Source organism: Protopterus annectens, chromosome 8.part0 (assembly GCF_019279795.1).
Source record: "Protopterus annectens isolate FY-2018-M chromosome 8.part0, PAN1.0, whole genome shotgun sequence".
Taxonomy (NCBI): Eukaryota; Metazoa; Chordata; order Ceratodontiformes; family Protopteridae; genus Protopterus; species Protopterus annectens.
The window spans coordinates 1,447,028,272-1,447,046,411 of NC_056741.1; the positions used below are offsets into that span (position 1 = coordinate 1,447,028,272).

Sequence of the window (18,140 nt, forward strand, 5' to 3'; positions counted from 1 at the left end):
GATATAGACCTGTTTGCCTCCCCCCAGACCATCAATTTGCCAAATTTGCAAAAGGATTCTCCACAAACTAGCTTGGAAAGTGGATGCTCTATCCTTCAGCTGGAAAAACCTATCAGTTTATGCCTTTCCTCCTCTGCCTCTGCTCTCCAAGGTTCTACTAAAGATCAAACAGGACAAGCCAAGGGTGACTTTAATTGTACCAGACTGGCCACGCCAACACTGGTACCCCCTCCTACACAGTGTGTCATGTTTGGCCCCATGGCACCTGCCTCAGACTCCTTCCCTGTTGTCTCAGCAGGAGAACCAGATTCTGTACCCTCAGCTGCAAACCCTGAACCTAGCAGCCTGGCTAATTACCTAATCTCTCCTTTACCACCCCTCAGTAAATCAGTGATGGATATCATTTTAGAGGCTAGGAGGCCTAGTACTAGAAAATCTTATGCTGCAAAATGGAAAAGATTTTGTACCTGGAACCAATCTCACAGGATGAGCGCAGCTGTGCCCAATTTACCTCAGATTCTACAATATTTGACTGAGATGCTTCATAAGGGCTTGTCCTTTTCCTCCATCAAAATTCATGCCTCAGCTATTTCAGCTCATTATAGCACAGAGCCTCCTCTCTTCTCTCACCCACTGCTCAAGCAGTTCCTCAGAGGGGCCAAAAATTTAAAGCCACCCAGGAGAGCTCCAACTCCAGCCTGGGACCTTAACTTTGTCTTGGAAAAACTCACTCTTCCTCCTTTCGAGCCAGCTGCTACTACAGATTTAAAATTCCTTTCCTGGAAAACAGCTCTCCTTTTAGCAATCACTTCTGCAAGAAGGGTATCTGAATTACAGACCCTTATGGCAGTGGAGCCTTTCATCATCTTTCATGCGGGACAGGGTGCCCCTCAGAACCAATCCCTCCTTCATGCCCAAGGTGGTATCCAGTGTGGCTCTTAATCAGTCCATTCATTTGCCTACCTTCTTTCCTAACCCACAGAACAAATGGGAATGGATACTGCACTCCTTAGATGTGCACAGACAACTTAGCTTCTACATGGACAAGACTAAACCTCAAAGGAAAGCTGAACAACTGCCGGTGGCATTTGCTGCAGGGACAGAGGGGAAAGCTATTTAAAAGAAAACCATTTCTAAATGGATAGGCCACTACATTCATTTCTGCTATAGGCACCATGGAAAACCTATCCCACAGGGCATCAGAACCCATTCAACCAGGGCTGCTTCTACCTCTACAGCCTTTCTCAGGAGCGTCTCTACAAGGGACATCCTAGAAGCTGCTACCTGGAGTTCTGTACATACTTTCACCAAGCATTATCATTTCCCAATTTTTCTGTAATCTAGAGCTGTTTTTGCCACTGCAGTCTTGCAGGGCCTTATAGCTGGTCCTAATTCTATTTAAATTCCTCCTCCCAACCTTAGCTTTGGGAATCTACCCAAATGTAATGATTGCAATAGTGAAACACGAAGAACATAGTACAGTTGTGTACACTTACCATAAATGTAGATGTTCGAGTGTATTCACTGTTGCAGTCCTGGTTACCCTTCCTCCAGCCCCCTTTCTTTTTTTGGCTATACCTCTACTCTCACTTACCATGCTCAAAAAGCTTTTTGGTGTATTTGCTTTTTTGTTGAAGATATATCCTTGTATTATAGATTTAATTGCTTCCCATTAGGGGGGCACCTGACATCTGGGGCAAGAAAAACTGATGTAATGGCTTCGGCTGCATGTTTTATACCCCTGACGACCTGACGTCATGGAAGAAGGGACAGCAACCGATGCAGGACCCAAGACTTTGTTAATCAGGCCGACTGAGGGGTACTGCAAGCAGATAATCCAGGTGTAATGACTGCAACAGTGAATACACTCAAACATCTACATTTATGGTAAGTGTACACAACTGTACTTTTTGCCATTTGTCTCTTGAATGAAGTCTTCCTGGTAATTTATGGAAATAATTTCACTCTTCCTTCCCATTTCAAACAGTAGAGTGTTGCATATGTCTTCTTTCAGACTGCATTACGTATGTTTACTCCATTCCTGCTGTTCCATCTTCTCATACTTTTTTTGTTTGTTTCCTTTCCTGGCTGTAAGGAGGGACTGCAGACAATGTGAGTTTACTGGATGCCCCCTCCTCCTCTCTCCAACCTGACTGTCAGTTAGTTGGCCCATGTCCTTACATTCACCGCTGTAGTATTCATTACCATATGGGATTCCCTGCCGTGAAGCCTGTCATCCGGCCAGTCTACCATTGCTTTAAAGTATGCTGAATGTCAGCTGCACACTCCTCACATAACGTAGGGCATAAAGGTGATGTTTAGGTGTACCATCCTCAGAACTTCTTCGACTTCTTTGACACCAGTCTAAATGCTGTTTTTGACTGTTGGTCTGTTTACCTTCATCTGTTTTTTGCCATTTTGTTCTATTTATTGGAACTCAGGTGATTTCTCCTGTTTGCTGAAGTCCTCACCTTTGCAGATAAATACCCAGTTGGGGGTTTTGTTCTTTTATTCATTGTTTTTGTGCCGTTTGGGGGGGTTAATGTCATCCATGAAGGGTAACTGCCAGTGTGGGAGACAGATTCCCCATAAAGACCACCACAATAAGTGCCTTTTTTGCTAGGACCTTCTCACGACTCTATGTCTTGCTTTATTTGTCAGGGTTTGTTGTAGGCTTTCCTCCCTTTCATTATATCTTGAGAACCAGCATCTTAAGCTGCTTGCTAAAGATACTACGGATGAAACTTCCTGCCCCGAGGGGTAGCCTTCAGGGAAGAAGAAGGGGAAAAAGATAAAACCGGAATCTTCTGCTCTCCAGCCTCTGTTGGGGATTTCTCCTGAGGTTATTACAAACCCAGAGGCTCGCCTGGTTGTGTTGTCAGATTCCTCTGCTGTGTCAGGGTTGGAGGCCAGTGAGGATCTGGCAGGCAGCACATCCGATGAGACTTTGCAGGCATGCAGTTTGGGTGTTCAAGGGGAACCACGGTTGATTGTTTCTGAGGGGTCTAGGGGAGTTCCACAGCTTTCTTTTAGGGAAGAAGCACCTATTATGATTGTGAAATCCCATCCTGAGTCAGGGCCCTCTCAATGTTCTAGGACAGACAGGCCCCTTAAAAAAGAAACAGAAAACTAGACATGTTTCTTCTACTCTTAGGGACCCACTAAGTGAGTGGCAGGCCTTTACTCAGGGGTTATTTACTACTTTACTGTCATTAAGGCCTCCTCAAGGGGTTTTGGTTCCTGGTCCTCCTTGGTCCTCTTCTACACTTAAATGGCCTAGGGAATTGAATTCTTCTGAGTAAGAGTTGGATTCTGATGAAGTCTCCCTTACTTATTCTACATAGATTCCTTTTCCTTTAGACTATGGGTCTGAGGAGGAGGAAACTAATAGTCCAGATACTCCTTCTGAGGAAATTTCCTTTGTGGACACACTCTCTCTAGGATGATGGAATTTTTAACTGAGCTTGTGCCCAGGTTTCTGATATCCATAAGTGTACTATGAGTTAATGGATGGAATCTCCTAAACCTGCAGCTACTCCTCCTGTCGTGCCTGCTTTACTAGATGTTTTTACTAATGCCTGTAAAGTGCCTGATTCTCTTCCCCCTGCTCCCAAGAAGTCTGATCGGTTTTATAGGGTGCCTGAGGACTTTTGTTCAAATGTCCTGTTGCTGATCCATCTGTGGTGTCTGTAGCCTCTGATAAGCCATCTCAATTGCATCATTTGTCTAAGTTACTGCCTTCTGACAAGGAAGCAGAACCATAGACAGGCTGGGTAAGAAGGTTTATACTTCTGCCCCCCTAGCTTTTAGGGCTATTAATTATCATACCCATATATCTAGGTATGTGTTGGCTCTTCTTTCTCAGGCTTCTCAGCTTCTTTCTGATCTTCCAGACTCTGAGAGTAAATCTTCTGCTCTTTCCTTGCTATGGACTTTCTTTCAAGTTGTTCGTCATTCTATCAGATGTAGTTATGATGCAGTGGATGCCTCTTCTAGGGTTGCTGCTGTTGGCTCAGTACTGAGGAGGTATTCTTGGCTTAGGCTTCAATCTTTACCAGATGATATCAAGGCTAAGTTGCTGGATGCTCCTCTGGATACTAAACTTTTGTTTGGGGAAGTGACTGCTGGTTTAAGTCTCTTCAGGACAAGAGGAAGGCCTTACAGGAGCTTAAACATGTCTTTGTTTCTCCTGTGCCTAAATTTCAGAGAAACTACCCTTCTAGGCCAGCCTTTGTTCATAGATAATCTCGCCCTCCTGCTAAAGGTAAAAAGGGTGGTAAATAGCCTCCTCCTGTTAAGGCCACACAGACTGCAGGGATTCTCAAGCCTTCCTTTCCTGACAAACCAGGTTTTGTCTGACTATCCACCTGTTCCCAGCCACATTCCTCTTTCTCTTTGCCTTTCTGTTTCTCTTTTTGGCTTTGAATCACCCAGGATTCTTGGGTTCTGTCAGTAATTCATCAGGGGTACTTCATGATGTTAAATTCCCATCCTCCTTTTATGGGCATTCCTCAGCCTCCTCAAGAACAACTTCTTTTTTTCCCAGAGGTTCTTTGAGATCTCTTGTCTTAGGATACTATTCAAAAGGTGCTTGTGTCCCAAAGGGGGAAGCAGTTTTATTCAAGTATGTTTCTAGTGCCCAGAAAAGAAGGTGTTTGGAGACCAATTCTAGACCTCTCTCATCTAAACACCTTTCTGAAGGTGCCTTCCTTTCAGATGTTGTCTCTTCAGACCCTTTTTCCTCTCTTGCTACCTCAGGTCTTTCTGGGGTCTCTGGATCTCAAGGATTCTTATCTCCATATTCCAAACTATCCTCTTTTCAGGAGGTTTTTGCATTTATCTGTTGCTTCCTGCTATTTTCCATTCTGTGCTTTGCCCTTTGGCCTTTCTACTGTCCCAAGGGTGTTCACCAAATGCCTTGCTGCTGTGACTTCTTTTTGCAGGCTTCAAGAGATCCAAATATTTCCTTACGTGGATGAACTGCTGATTCAGGCATCCACTCCAGTGGTCCATTTGCAAAATCTTTGTTTTACCATTTCTCTTCTTCAGAGTCTGGGATTCACAATAAACTTCAAAAAGTGTTCCCTGACTCCTTCTCAAGATCAGGTCTTTCTGGGTTGCAGGGTTCAGATGGTGCCAATGCTGGAATCCCTGACACTTCCAAAGGCCTTAACTCTCATTTCTTACTTTCAAACTCTTATTCACCTGGGCTCCCTTACAGCCAGGGAGTTTCTCAGAGTTTTGGAGTTCATGGCTTCCACCAATCCAATGCTTTCTCTGGTTAAATTTCACAAGGAATTTCCAGAGGTTTCTGAAGTCGATGTGGCTTCAACATGCGCATCCTCTAGACTTTACAGTTCTTCTTCTCCCTAACCTCAAGAAGGAACTTCTGTGGTGGACTCAGCAGTTGTCTCTAAATCCAGGGCTCCCTTTTCATCCTCTTCTTTCCTCTCAAGATCTGTTCACAGACACTTCAGATGTGGGATGAGGAGCAACATTTGGCTCCCTGAAGGTTCAGGGAGTGTGGTCACCTCGTCAGCAGAAGGAGCACGTCAACATCAAAGAGATGAGGGCTCTTCTGCTCGCTCTTCAGGTCTTTCATCCTCTTTTTCTTTCTGGGGCCCCTCAAGGTATCCACGGACAATACCACAGTTATGTGGTATATCAACAAACAGGGGGAACGAGATCTTATCTTCTTTGCTGACTAGCACTTCTGGTATGGGATCTGGCTGTCAAGTATCAAGTGACTGTAAAGGCATTTTATATTCCTTCAAATCAGAACATTGTAGCAGACACTCTGAGTGGGTCCTTCACTCAATCCCATGAATGGCTGCTTCACAGGGATGTATTTCTGGACATTGTTCACTAGTGGGGTACTCCTCAAGTAGATCTCTTTGCCTCCTCTCTAAACAGACAACTTCCTCCATTGTGTGCTTTGTGTTTTTGAGTCCCAGGTCCTCTGATACGGAAAGTGGATACCCTCTCATTTTCTTAGAAGGGGATGTATCTTCATGTATTCCCTCCCCTTCCTCTCATTCCGAGGGTCCTGTTTAAGATTCAGCAGGATGCTCCAGAAATTTTGTTGGCGACTCCCTTTTTGTCATGACAGCACTGGTTCACCCAAGGGTAGTCATCACAAGTTACCTCACAGGGTGGATCTACTCACACAAGACAAGGGATCTCTCATCCATCCTCACCTGTCCATGCTTCAGCTGACACCGTGGGTGATAGGGTTTTGATCCCTCATAGAAACCTTTTTTCTAAAGGTCATGTACAGGTCATGCAGGAGGCCAGGAAACCTACTACTAGGAAATCATTCTTATCTAAATGGAAGAGATTTTCTATTTGGTGTCATTCTCGTGACGTGGACCCACTTACTGTGGATGTTCCTTTGGTTGTCTCTTATTTGTGTGAGTTGCTCAATGCTGGTTTGGCTTATTCTTCTATTAAGGCCCACTTATCAGCTCTTTCTGCTTGTCTGCTTTTAACTCCCCTGTTAGCTTCTAGAGTTGAGGCTAAGCAATTTCTTAAAGGTGTTCTTAATATTAGACCTCCCAGGAAGCCTGTTCTTCCTCCCTGGGATCTTAATTTAATTCTGGAGAAACTGACTCAGGCTCCTTTTGAGCCTGCTTTTTTCAGCTTCCTTGCAATGTTGGTCTAGGAAGACAGTTCTTTTGGTAGTTCTTACTTCTGCCATACAGGTGTCTGAGTTGCAAGCCCTTATGGCCTGTCCACTTTTTTGATATTTCATGAGGACAGGGTGTCCTTGTGTACTAATCCTTCATTTATGCCCAAGGTGGTTAATGAGTTGTCACTTAATCAGTTTATTAAATTGCCTACTTTTTCCCCCTCTCCACAATCTGATAGTGAGAGGGTTCTGCATACCTTAGACGTGCATAGACAGTTCAGATTTTATTTAGATGAGACTAAAGCTATCAGAAAATCTGATCAGTTGTCTCTTTCCTTTCATCCTAAGTCTTTAGGCTTGGCTGTTTTCAAGCAAACTATTTCTACTTGGATTTCAAAGGCTATTTCTTTTTGTTACACTTTTCATGGCGATAACCTTCCTTCTTCTGTAAAGGCTCATTCTACTAGAGCTGTGGCATCTTCTGGTGCTTTTATTAAGGGTTTAGTCACTAATTCTATTCTTGAAGCAGCTACCTGGACTTCTGTACATACCTTTACCAAACATTACAAGTTGGATGGTATCTCTAGAGCTAGATTTGGTTTTGCTGATGCCATTCTTCATGGCCTCTTTGAGGGCTCTACTGCTGCTTCCTCCTCCCAACTTTCTTCCTGAGCTTTGGCACTCTCCCATAGAGTAATGAATACTGCAGTGGTGAATGTAATGATATAGTACAGTTGTGTAAACTCATACTGTAATGGTAGATGTCCTTGCCGTCACCATTCAGTATTCACTCCCTCCCTCCACCCACCTAGTCTTTTTTTTTTTTTCTTCCTTCCTGGATGTGCAGGTGGTCTTTGTTTTTCCTTGAACTGATGTTCCTACGGGGCAATCAGTTCTGAGGATGGTATGCCTGAACATCACCTTTATGCCATATGCTACATGAGGAGTGTGTAGGTGACATTCATCGTACCAATGGTAGGCTGTCCGGATGATGGGCTTCACAACAGGGAATCCCATATAATAATGAATACTGCAGCAGTGAAGGTAAGGACATCTACTGTTATGTTAAGATTTTACACAACTGTACTTTGTCACTGCACACCTTTCTGTGTTTAATTTTCTACCACTTCTCCATCTTCTTCCTCCATTGTGTCATATTTTATGCCTTTCCAAGTGTATACTCCTCCCATCTTTACCTTCCATAACTTCCTGTAAATGCTCTACAGCCTGTTGTTGTCATACCTCAATCCTTCCATCTGGCCCAGTCATTGTGATGCCTAGTGCATTTGCATCCACCAACAGTGCTTACAGCTCAGATCCTTTTATTCATCAGGCTCCTGAGATTTCTCAGCAGACTCTCCTACCCCTCATTTCTTTTATTTTACATTCTCCCTGCTGTTCCCTTATCTCCCTGTACCAGAGCTGTTTGATAGCTCAACTTGAAGGGGAAAAAAAACAAATCTGAGGACTGTAAAAAATCTTTTGTAACTGTTGCAAAGAGGTTATACTAGGTTCTTGTCTCAATTTGAAACACCCATTTTCACTACAAACAGATAAACACATTCGTTTAAGCATGAATGATATCAAAGGCTTTTTAAATGAATGCTATTACTACACTGTGCTTGATCAGCAACTCTTCTGAGGTGCCAGTAGCGCTCCTAAAAGCTTGTATTTAGGGCAACCACCCTTTCCGTCCCACCCTAGCTACCCTACTGCCTTCTTCTGCACCTGTTCTTGCTCTTTTGCTGTGAAGCTGGATGTTCCCACACTCCTACTCCTCTTCCCTTACTCCCACATCCATTTAAAGGATCACAGTTCTAATGTTTCCTTCTAGCCCCTTCTTTAAAGCTGATGTCGCTTGAAAAGAGGAGTTCCTTGTCCTCCCTCTCTTCATCCTCCCATGCTTCCCTTCCAGTCCCCTACCTCTTTGAACTCTTGCTCTGGCCTCTGTTGCCTGAGCCAAGAATTATACACTATTCTTTATTTCCTAATGCTGCTGATTCTGAGTGCCAGAAGCACCTCTAGAAAGACTCCCTATCTCCCCACCCACCTCTGACGGCCAGAGTTCTGGTCTTCTTAACCATCACCAGTACTGTATGCTAGAATAGCTCATTCATGCCAACTTGTATAGTTTTTGGTGGGTGGTCTTGGTTTTTGCAGTTGCTGTGACCACAGCTATGCCTGCCCTAGCCAGTATCATTTCTGTAACTGTGTCCACCTGTACTAATCTCCTTCTCTCTGTTTAATTGTTCTGTCTAATCCCCCCCTGTTTACAGAGCCCCCTGCACATTAGAAAGTCCTCTCCTCATTCTAGGTTTTCTGCACACGTATCCCATCAGGCTTGCTTTCCTATGTAAATTGTTTTGCTATCATTGATCTCCACATGCTTATGTCAGGAGTGTTTTGCTTCTTCATGTCCCTTTTCTCCTTTGCCTGACTCTTGATTTCCAGAATACTGCTGTGCCTGTTCGGTCTCCTCCTATACCACCAAGTCCCCATTTGAATTTCATGTTTTGCAGAATACTGCTGTGGCTGTCCGGTCTCCTCCTTTACCACCAAGTTCCCATTTGAATTCCATGTTTTGCATGCTCTGCACTTAACAGATTTCCTGCTTTAGACATTGCTTTCCCTTCTAGTAGGTCAACAGGTAGCACACTTACCTTTGATGCTAGGAAATTAAAAGGCTTTGGGTTTTCTTCCCACATCAGATGCTTGGAATAATTTCCCAATACTGACACTGCAGTGCAACATAAAGAAGGTGATGCACTCCTGAATGTGCCATCTTTTAATTAGTAAAACTTAATAAAACATTACTTCTTCTGTTTTCCTTCAAAGGTCCAGAAAAGAAAAGAAAAAAATATCTCAGTTCTAAGCTTGACTCTATAATATACAAAAGTCCTGTCCATACCCATTTGCATATATCTTAATTCATCAAATTTTGTACATAAGTTCACATCCTGTACTATCCTCCCACCCTTTACTCTTACAATTAAAATCCCTCACCATTATAATGTCCATATTATCAAAAACTACCCAATTTCTTAAAAGAAACCTTTGCCCTTTCTTGATAGTGAACAAATGTATAAAATGTAATTAATATAATTACTCTTTTTTTTCATTCTAACATCTTATTAGCACTTTATTCTGTTATCAGTGTCATAGCCCATAACTATGGACTAGATACCACCTCTTTGCCAGTGCTGTAATGTATCACTGTCATCCCTGTCTTGGCTACGGCACTGCTTTATGTTTCTGACCTTTTGACCCTGCCTCTCCACTGCTGTTGCAACTGGTGTAGAAGGTCCTGACAAGATGTTAATGTGCCACTCCAACTGATTCATTTAGTCACCCAGATTTTGGGAAGTTGGTTAGGATGAATGTTATAGCTGATTGTAATACAAAGAATCTAGTATATCTAGCCCATTGCATTTGCTGTAAAAAGTTTTATGTAGATAGAACGGATAAGAGATTATATGTATTGTACCAACAAGGGATTAGAATATAGTGCGTTAGCTAAGCATAGTAAACATGAGGGGGGTGAATATAGATTCATATTTCAGGTCCTGGAGGGAATAACTGAGAATATGAGACTAGGTGATTTAATAAACACTACTGAACATAGTGAAACAAGATGGATTCTAAAATTAAGGACACATAAAGGTTCAGGTTTAAATGATGTAGTACCCTTAAAACTAGAATTAAATAGTAGACCTTTGAGGAAATGATTATAGGTTCATATTACACATTTCTTAAGTAGTTTTTAAAATGTTAAGAAGTATAATCATTTATGCCTTTTAATAATGACATTTTTGATATATTTGGTATGTTTTTTAGATAGATAGATATATACTTTTTTAGAACACTGTGATTGGGTCATTTACTTAATTGTTTAATTGTTTAATGGTATGCACTATATAAAATGGTCCTTTCTTTTTGTTTTTTGGTCTGAAGAAGCGATTTGTAATTGTGAAAGTGCTCATCAGTTTATTAAAGTGTTTTTGATTCACCTTGGAACATCTGAATTTGTGTACAGCCACGGTACTGTGCCTGACTTTTTTTCCTGCTGTTGAATTTCTTTGGTTTTTGGCACGGTTTTGTCATTTGGGAGGTTCCTGTTCTACTTACATAATATTAAAGATCATGTTTAAAGGTGTGAAACAAAGGTTTCTTTTCAAACAAAAATGTGCTCTCGTGCACCATTATGCATGTGAACACCTTTTTCTGTTAATAGAAAAGTGCATTTTGCAACCTTTAAAAAAATATAACATTTTAAAGATTGCTTCTGAATGCAGAAGCCAAAACATGCCGTGTTTATGGCATGAATATTCATGGAAGGACAAGAGGCCCTGACATCACTTTGGGTTCCAGCTCTAATTATGCTGGATTAGCGTAGGGTAAGTAATTGTAAATTAGTTATGTGATTGCCGAAATGTTTCATCTTCACTGGAATTGCCATTCTGTAATATAGGAGTCCTGTTTCAAGGTGAAATAAACAGATATTGATCCTCAAAGTAGTACTGTGAAAGCAGTAGAAAGAGGACAGACATCATGTGGTTATCTTTTTTTTATTGATATTTTCAGATTGCAACTTGTGTCACTAAGAATGGCTACCCTACTCCAAACATCACATGGTACAAAGATCGTACTCCAATGAAAGACAATGATGGTATGTAAGATTCTAGGCCAGTGCGTTGCTTAATACTGAGAACAGCATTAATTATAAAAACATAGTGCCTCTGATGCTAAGGGACTTTTGTTATATTAACCTTTTCATTACATGTCTTTAGCTGCATGTTTAGTTCCTTCCTGTGTGCAGATCTTACTTTGTGGTACAGTGTACTTTGCTGGAAGTGCATAGGTTCATAGGTTCATAGATTGGTACTAGGCTAACTGCCCTTGTGGGTCATTTTTTTTAAGCCTAGCCAATTACCCCATGTGAGAATCAAACCCTGCATCTTGTATTTTTAAGGCAAACACCTTAACCATTATGCCAACCCCCACCCCGCAGTGTTAGTTCTATGCTTTTTGCCATCTTCAGAATCGTTTGTCGGATAACTGCTGTTATATATTTATTAGCATGCCCAAAGTTATAAGTCACAGGAATTATGCCTTTTAATAATGACACTTTTGATATTTTTGGTATGTTTTTAGATATATATTTATTTTATTTATTTTACATTTGTTAACCGGGCTAGTCCAACTGGATACATGTCCATTTTCAGTGGAGGCCCGAGGAGAAAAGCTCCACTATCTAATGCATAATAACAAAAATACATTCAAAGTACATAGGTAATTTAAGATACAACTAAAACAGGGATTTAAAATTACATAGGGAATTAAGACACAAGTAAAACAGGCATATAGGCTTTCCTTTCAGTAAGTTCAAAAAGGTGAATACAGAGACTATCAAATTTCTACAGTACAGGTCAAAGTACATAGGCAATTTGAGATTCAACTAAAACAGGCATTCATAATTACATAATTACAATTAATATCATATTAACAGTAGAAAGGTAAGCCTTAAAATTTCTGTACAGCTTTATTACATTTGTCCTATTGTTCCAATTGTATTGTTGACCAAGCACCTATATTAGAGCTGGATTGTCCTCTATGGTTTCACAGTCATCACTTGGAGTCTTACATGCACATATGTGGCCTGTACTTGGCAATGTTTGACAGGTTTTTCTTATTCTGTATAGCAGTTTGTAATTCCAGATGTTACTGCAGGATTCTTTTTGTTTCATTTTTTGTTTTACAAACAGAAACGAGGATCTCTGCATCAGTGGTAAAAGAATCAAGTGGCCTTTACACAGTTAGTAGTACTCTGTACCACAGAGTCACAAAAGAGGATCGAATAGAAAAATTCTACTGTGAGGTGAGCTATCGAATGCCAGGGGCAGACAAAATGATGGAGTCTGAAAGAGTGAACCTAACGCTACACTGTAAGTACCAACAGAGATAACAGCAAGCATGTGTGCATGGTTGCAATGAGGCAACTAAAAGTGCTATAGATATACATTTACAACAGTCACACTATAAAGATATGCTTCATTGTCTGTGTCATGATCTGTAGTGAAACTGATGCTTTGTATGGTGGTACCTAGCGAGGTCAAGGAGATGTCACAGTATATTCTGAACTGAATCCTCTGTAATGCGGGTTTATTGCTAAGCATTGTACACAGGTGAAACATATTATTTCTTGCATTTATATATCTGGTTACCCCATTTTGTGTCATGTATACTCTTGGGCTACGTTACTCCTTGCCTCAGATAATCATGGTTACTTTTTTTGTCTTTTCTTACATGCAGTCTTTAAGTGGTTCATTTATGAGAGCCTTCTCAGCAGTTAGACAGCATTTTAACTTCAGCTGGAGAACATATGTTGCACTTATCTAATTTTAAAAACAAACATATTTCCTGATTTTGATCACTGGCAACACAAAAGCTGAACTGCTGAGAGAGGGCAAGGCACATGTATTTATTAGTTGCTCAACAGCCTGTTTTGAGCATTCTGCTAATAAAAAGAACTCGGGGAAACATTTGGAAAAGTTTGGGGATGTTAAACGTCCCAAAAGGCACCAAAGTAAGTGGAGGTGGGTTTTTACTTTGGCAACTTTGAAGTTGCCCTTTTTAGCACCAATGGGTCAAGTTCAGATGTAAGCCTGGAGAAACCAAATGCCTGTAATGGCAGAAGGTCATGAAATAAAAAAAAACTTCAAATTCTGGTAATGGTAGTCAAGTCTGTAGCCATGATTGTTGAAAACTGAGACTGAGTAGCAGACATTATCATATTAAGAGTAATAATACACCCAATACTGCACAACATCTTGTTTGCTAAACCTGGTTGGAGAAAAAGTTTATCCAGCCTAACAGGATCTGTGTCATACCAGCCCAGGTTTTGGATGGAAAACTATTAGGCTGTCCCACTCAACATAAAAGAACAGCAATGTAGAGCAAAAGTGTGGTTCCCCCCATTTGCATTTTTCAGGGAAGAACATTAGATAAACATCAGGTTATACTATACTATAATACTATACTATACTATACTATACTATACTATACTATACCTTACTATACTATACTATAGTATACTATAGTATACTACACCTTACTATACTAATACTATAACTATCCCATCCTATATTATACTACACTAAGTAATGTTTTAATCCCTGTAGTAGTCAAAAAGTATCCTGGTTTGTAGTTCTGTACTTCTAAACTACTGGCTACCCATTTCTTTAGTAGTGGTCTCTGCCAGATTTATTGATTATATTTAGATTTCCATGTCATCTCTCTCACTGACTTTTCTACTTTTTTGGCAGACCCCACAGAAGAAGTGAATGTGATGGTGGTATCACCCACTGATGAGATAAGAGAAGGAGATAATGTGACAATTAAGTGTAAAGGGGACGGAAATCCAGAGCCTGAAGTCTCATTTTTTAAAATAAAGGTAGTACACACTGATTTTAGTGAAACAGATTTAGAACTGGAAGGTAGTAACTATTGTTATCAGAACTAAAGAAATGTGAAGTATTAGACGTGTGTTTTATTAGTGATAAAATATCATAGCTGAAATTGTTGTTACATTATGTCTAAGGCTTATGAATAATGTTTGCACTGTATAACATAAGTGGAACAGACTGCCACCATGTTAAAGCAATTTGCTTTTATCATCCACCATATGTTTGCATTGCAGCAGCCTGTTGTATGAGTCAGTTCTTTCTATTAACAGTAGTTTTAAATGTTGCTTATATGCCGAGAGAATTTTGTGAAGTAGAGACCAGTTGTTGGCTATTTCTGTTCCATACAGGAAGGTGAGGATGATGAAGAGATGGAGTCTAATGAGGACACCCTGATTCTATCTGATGTCAAGAGGACAGACAGTGGGAGATATGAGTGTCGGACCTTTGATCTTCTCTACAGTACAGAGGTCTCTGCTGCCATAACGCTGGTTGTAAACCGTAAGCAAATAATATTTATTTTGTGAAAAGACATAAAATGAAGTGAGGAGTTTGTTTATTTTTCTGGTCTGTTTATCAGGAAGTGTTACTCTGGGAATCTGGGAACAGCTCATTTTCAGTATAGTCCTGAGTAAAAATTTTCAGACCAAGAACATTATTTGTGCAAAATATAAATAAGATGTAACCAAAACACTTGAACAATAACAAAGCATTCTGATGTATTTAAAAAAACATTCCTGTATGTAGGGAAATTATTCTAATGTTTCTTCAACTGACACTTCCAAAAAAAAAAGGATTTTTTTGAACAGGTGATGGATAAAATCCCCTGGCAACAATTTTTAACAAAACCTTAGACCAGGAGGCTCACAAGAATTTCCAAACAGGAAGTTTTATTGAATGTTTTAAGCATTTTTCAGAGTTAATCATTTAACTGTCATGTAATACATAACCAAACATAATACAGCTTTATCAATGAAAAAAAAAACACAGATATTAAAAATAAAGAAAAAATTAGCACACTCCACATATCTTTGCAGGTACAGTCCAAATGCCAACAACAGCATAGGAAACTATGCTACTAATAGATTGGCAAATATGAAATGCAACACAGACAAAACATGAACTGTGGTTGTGACATAGACTGAAGAATTATGACACAAAGGAGAAAAGCTAAAAAGTGTATCCTGACCCTTCAAAATATATCTATAATGTATACTGCACAAAAAGTTTAGTGTGCATCAAGACACCATTTATATCTTAAGTTTACATCATATTGACAACAACTTGTAACACAATGCTTTAATAGTGATTCCTAGTTCAGTGAACACTGGATCACCTACACAGCAATGTGTGGTTTATTGTCTGCTAACAGCATGCCCCAGTGACATAATATACCAGACACTTACACCGAGTGTGTGCCTACTCTTTTTTTTTTTTTTGAATTATCACTTGTGGCATAGGCAAATTTACATTCATATAAAAGTAATCAAAAACTATATTAACATAACAAACATTATACTTCAGATATATTGCTATATGTCATATAACCTAAGCAATACTACATCAATTATTCAATTACTGCCTTTTTTTAAACAAGACACATCTTTATTAAACCATCACTTACTACATAGGCAATCTTACATTTATGTAAATGAAAACAAACCACACTGACACAGTCCTAGTTGCAAGCATTTTACATTACAAACCATACTGACACTCCCAGTTGCAAAGATTATACATCACTTATACTCTACCCAATCTTCTCACTCAAACATTAAATAGCTCATTTAAGTCCTGCCTCCTTTTAAACTCCACTCCTCCCTTGTATCGATTGTTCCCACAGTTCCCATTTTTCCCTATGTAGTTTGCTCCTACCTTTTTCTAAAGATCTCAGTTACAGCTGTTTTATCTCTGTTACTATATTCACTTCTTCCAGTATAGTTGGTTTAGATTTTGATTTCCATTTTCTAGTAACTGCTTTTTTGGCAGCCACCATTATTAGGCACAGTAAAGCCTTGCCATGTCTAGGAAATTCTAATTCTGTATCATAGCTCAGAAAAATCATCTCCCTCGTCACACTAATCAGCCCACACAGCATCTCCAACAGTGCATTCTGCAGGGAATCCCTAAAGTCTGCCAACTTACCACACTGCCAGAAAATATGTTCCCAATTACCTCTTTCTCCTCGTTCACACCTCCAACATTTGCCGTCTGCCTGAGGAAAAACTCTCTGGAGTCTACTTGGGGTATAAAAATATCTGTGTAAACATTTTCAGGCAAAAATCCTAAATCTTCTAGATTTTGTTGCATATTTGGGAGACATACATATATCCTCCCATTTTTTTCTTTGTGAATTGCTTATCCAATCTTTCTTCCCAATCCTTTCTAACCTCCTCTGATTGATTCTTATACTTATCATGTAATATTTTATATGCTCTACTAATTATTCATTTTTTAATGGCAGCTTCTGTTCTAGGTTCTGTTAGAAACTCTACCAGTGGTGGTCTTTCTTTTAAAACCACCCCCATTTCTTTCTCTTTGCCTATACTCGGATATCAATCCCTGATAGGGAAGACAATCTCTAACCTGCAGTCCACATAAATTCTTTGCATCTTCCCATTCTGTCATCTTTCCCTATTATTTGCTCCTATTACCCTGGTTCCTTTGCACTTTTTTCTCCAATAAATTCTAGCCCCCTCTTGCTTATTGTCTGCATCCCTAATTGCAGTCATCCCTATTGGCAGAATCTCATTTCTCCATTCCCATGTTGGTTTAGTTTTTAGAATACTTTCTACTGCTTTATGGCTATAACATTCTGTATGATTATTGTTATTCTCCTTAAAAGACGTGCAACCAGAATTCCAATCTCTCCTTGTTCTTAAGCTTCCCCTTTGTTTCATCATCATCATCCCTTTCCACTTTGAATTATAGTTTTCTGCTTGTGCTGTGTATAGGAGTCTTAACTGTGTAGCTCTGAAATACTCCTTCAAATTGTGTAATCCCAATCCACCCTGTTCTACTAGAAGAATCAGCCTATCCCACTTAACTTTTGACATCTTCCCCTCCCAGATAAAGTCCTTCAGATCTTTATTAAATGCTACCCACACTTCTCCTCTGGTTGATAAAAATATGCCTGACCTGTATATAACACTAAAGAGACTAAAAACATTTTAACTCCTTATATCTTACTATCCATATCCATATAACAAAGCGTTCATGTCCACAGTTTTTGTATTATCGTTTGTTTAGTCTCTTCCCACATATGCTTAGCTGCCACACTAGAATCATTTTTAATCCATAATCCTAAATACTTCATTTTGTCATGTCCCCATAAATATGGGTATTCCTGAACCAGTTCATGTGTGGGTACATAATTTACAGCTATTCCCTGTGTTTTAGCTTCATTAACTTTGTATTCCAAAAATATCCAAAACTGTCTCAAAATAGTCCAGAACACTGTAATGTTTTTTTCTGATTTTTTAAAATATTATCATCTGCAAATAAAGCCAGCTTTTCTTGTCTACCATATCAATTATATCCTTGAATTTCTGAGTCCCTTGTTTACTTTGGTAGTGGTTCTAAATATAATGCAAATAATAAAGAGAAAAGAGATCAACCCTGCCTGGCTCCTCTGCTCAAGATGAAATTATCAGAGAGGACCCCACCCACTTTAATTTTCTCCTTCGATCCCTCATATATACTGCTAATCAACCTTATAATTTTTTTCAGGAAATCCAAATGCTTCCATTGCCCTGCTTATAAAGTTCCAACTTACTCTGTCAAATGCTTTCTCTACATCAAGACCCGCCAACAACAATGGTATTTTCTTATATTCTACTTCCTTCTGGATCATCAATGTTCTGTTAATGTTGTCAAATGTTTGCCTCCCCTCCACAAAACCATGTTGATCCACATATATCAGCTTTGGCATTACTTTTGCAATTCATTTAGCCATTATAGACATGTACACTTTATAATCATGGTTTAGTATTGAAATGGGCCTGTATGAAGCTGGGTTTGATGGATCTTTACCCTCTTTTGGTATTACAGCT

The 18,140-nt window shown here is 39.7% G+C and overlaps 1 protein-coding gene across 2 annotated transcripts in view; it reads left to right on the top strand.

Annotated features, from left to right (window-relative positions):
• Nucleotides 1-18,140, top strand: part of MCAM (melanoma cell adhesion molecule) — a 508,421-nt gene that overhangs the window by 340,808 nt on the left and 149,473 nt on the right. For both annotated transcript variants that reach the window (XM_044081049.1, XM_044081050.1), the window contains exons 5-8: nt 11,210-11,294; nt 12,391-12,570; nt 13,951-14,078; nt 14,439-14,589. In XM_044081049.1, coding sequence (XP_043936984.1) covers nt 11,210-11,294; nt 12,391-12,570; nt 13,951-14,078; nt 14,439-14,589 — 544 coding nt within the window. The remainder of the gene's footprint in view (nt 1-11,209; nt 11,295-12,390; nt 12,571-13,950; nt 14,079-14,438; nt 14,590-18,140) is intronic.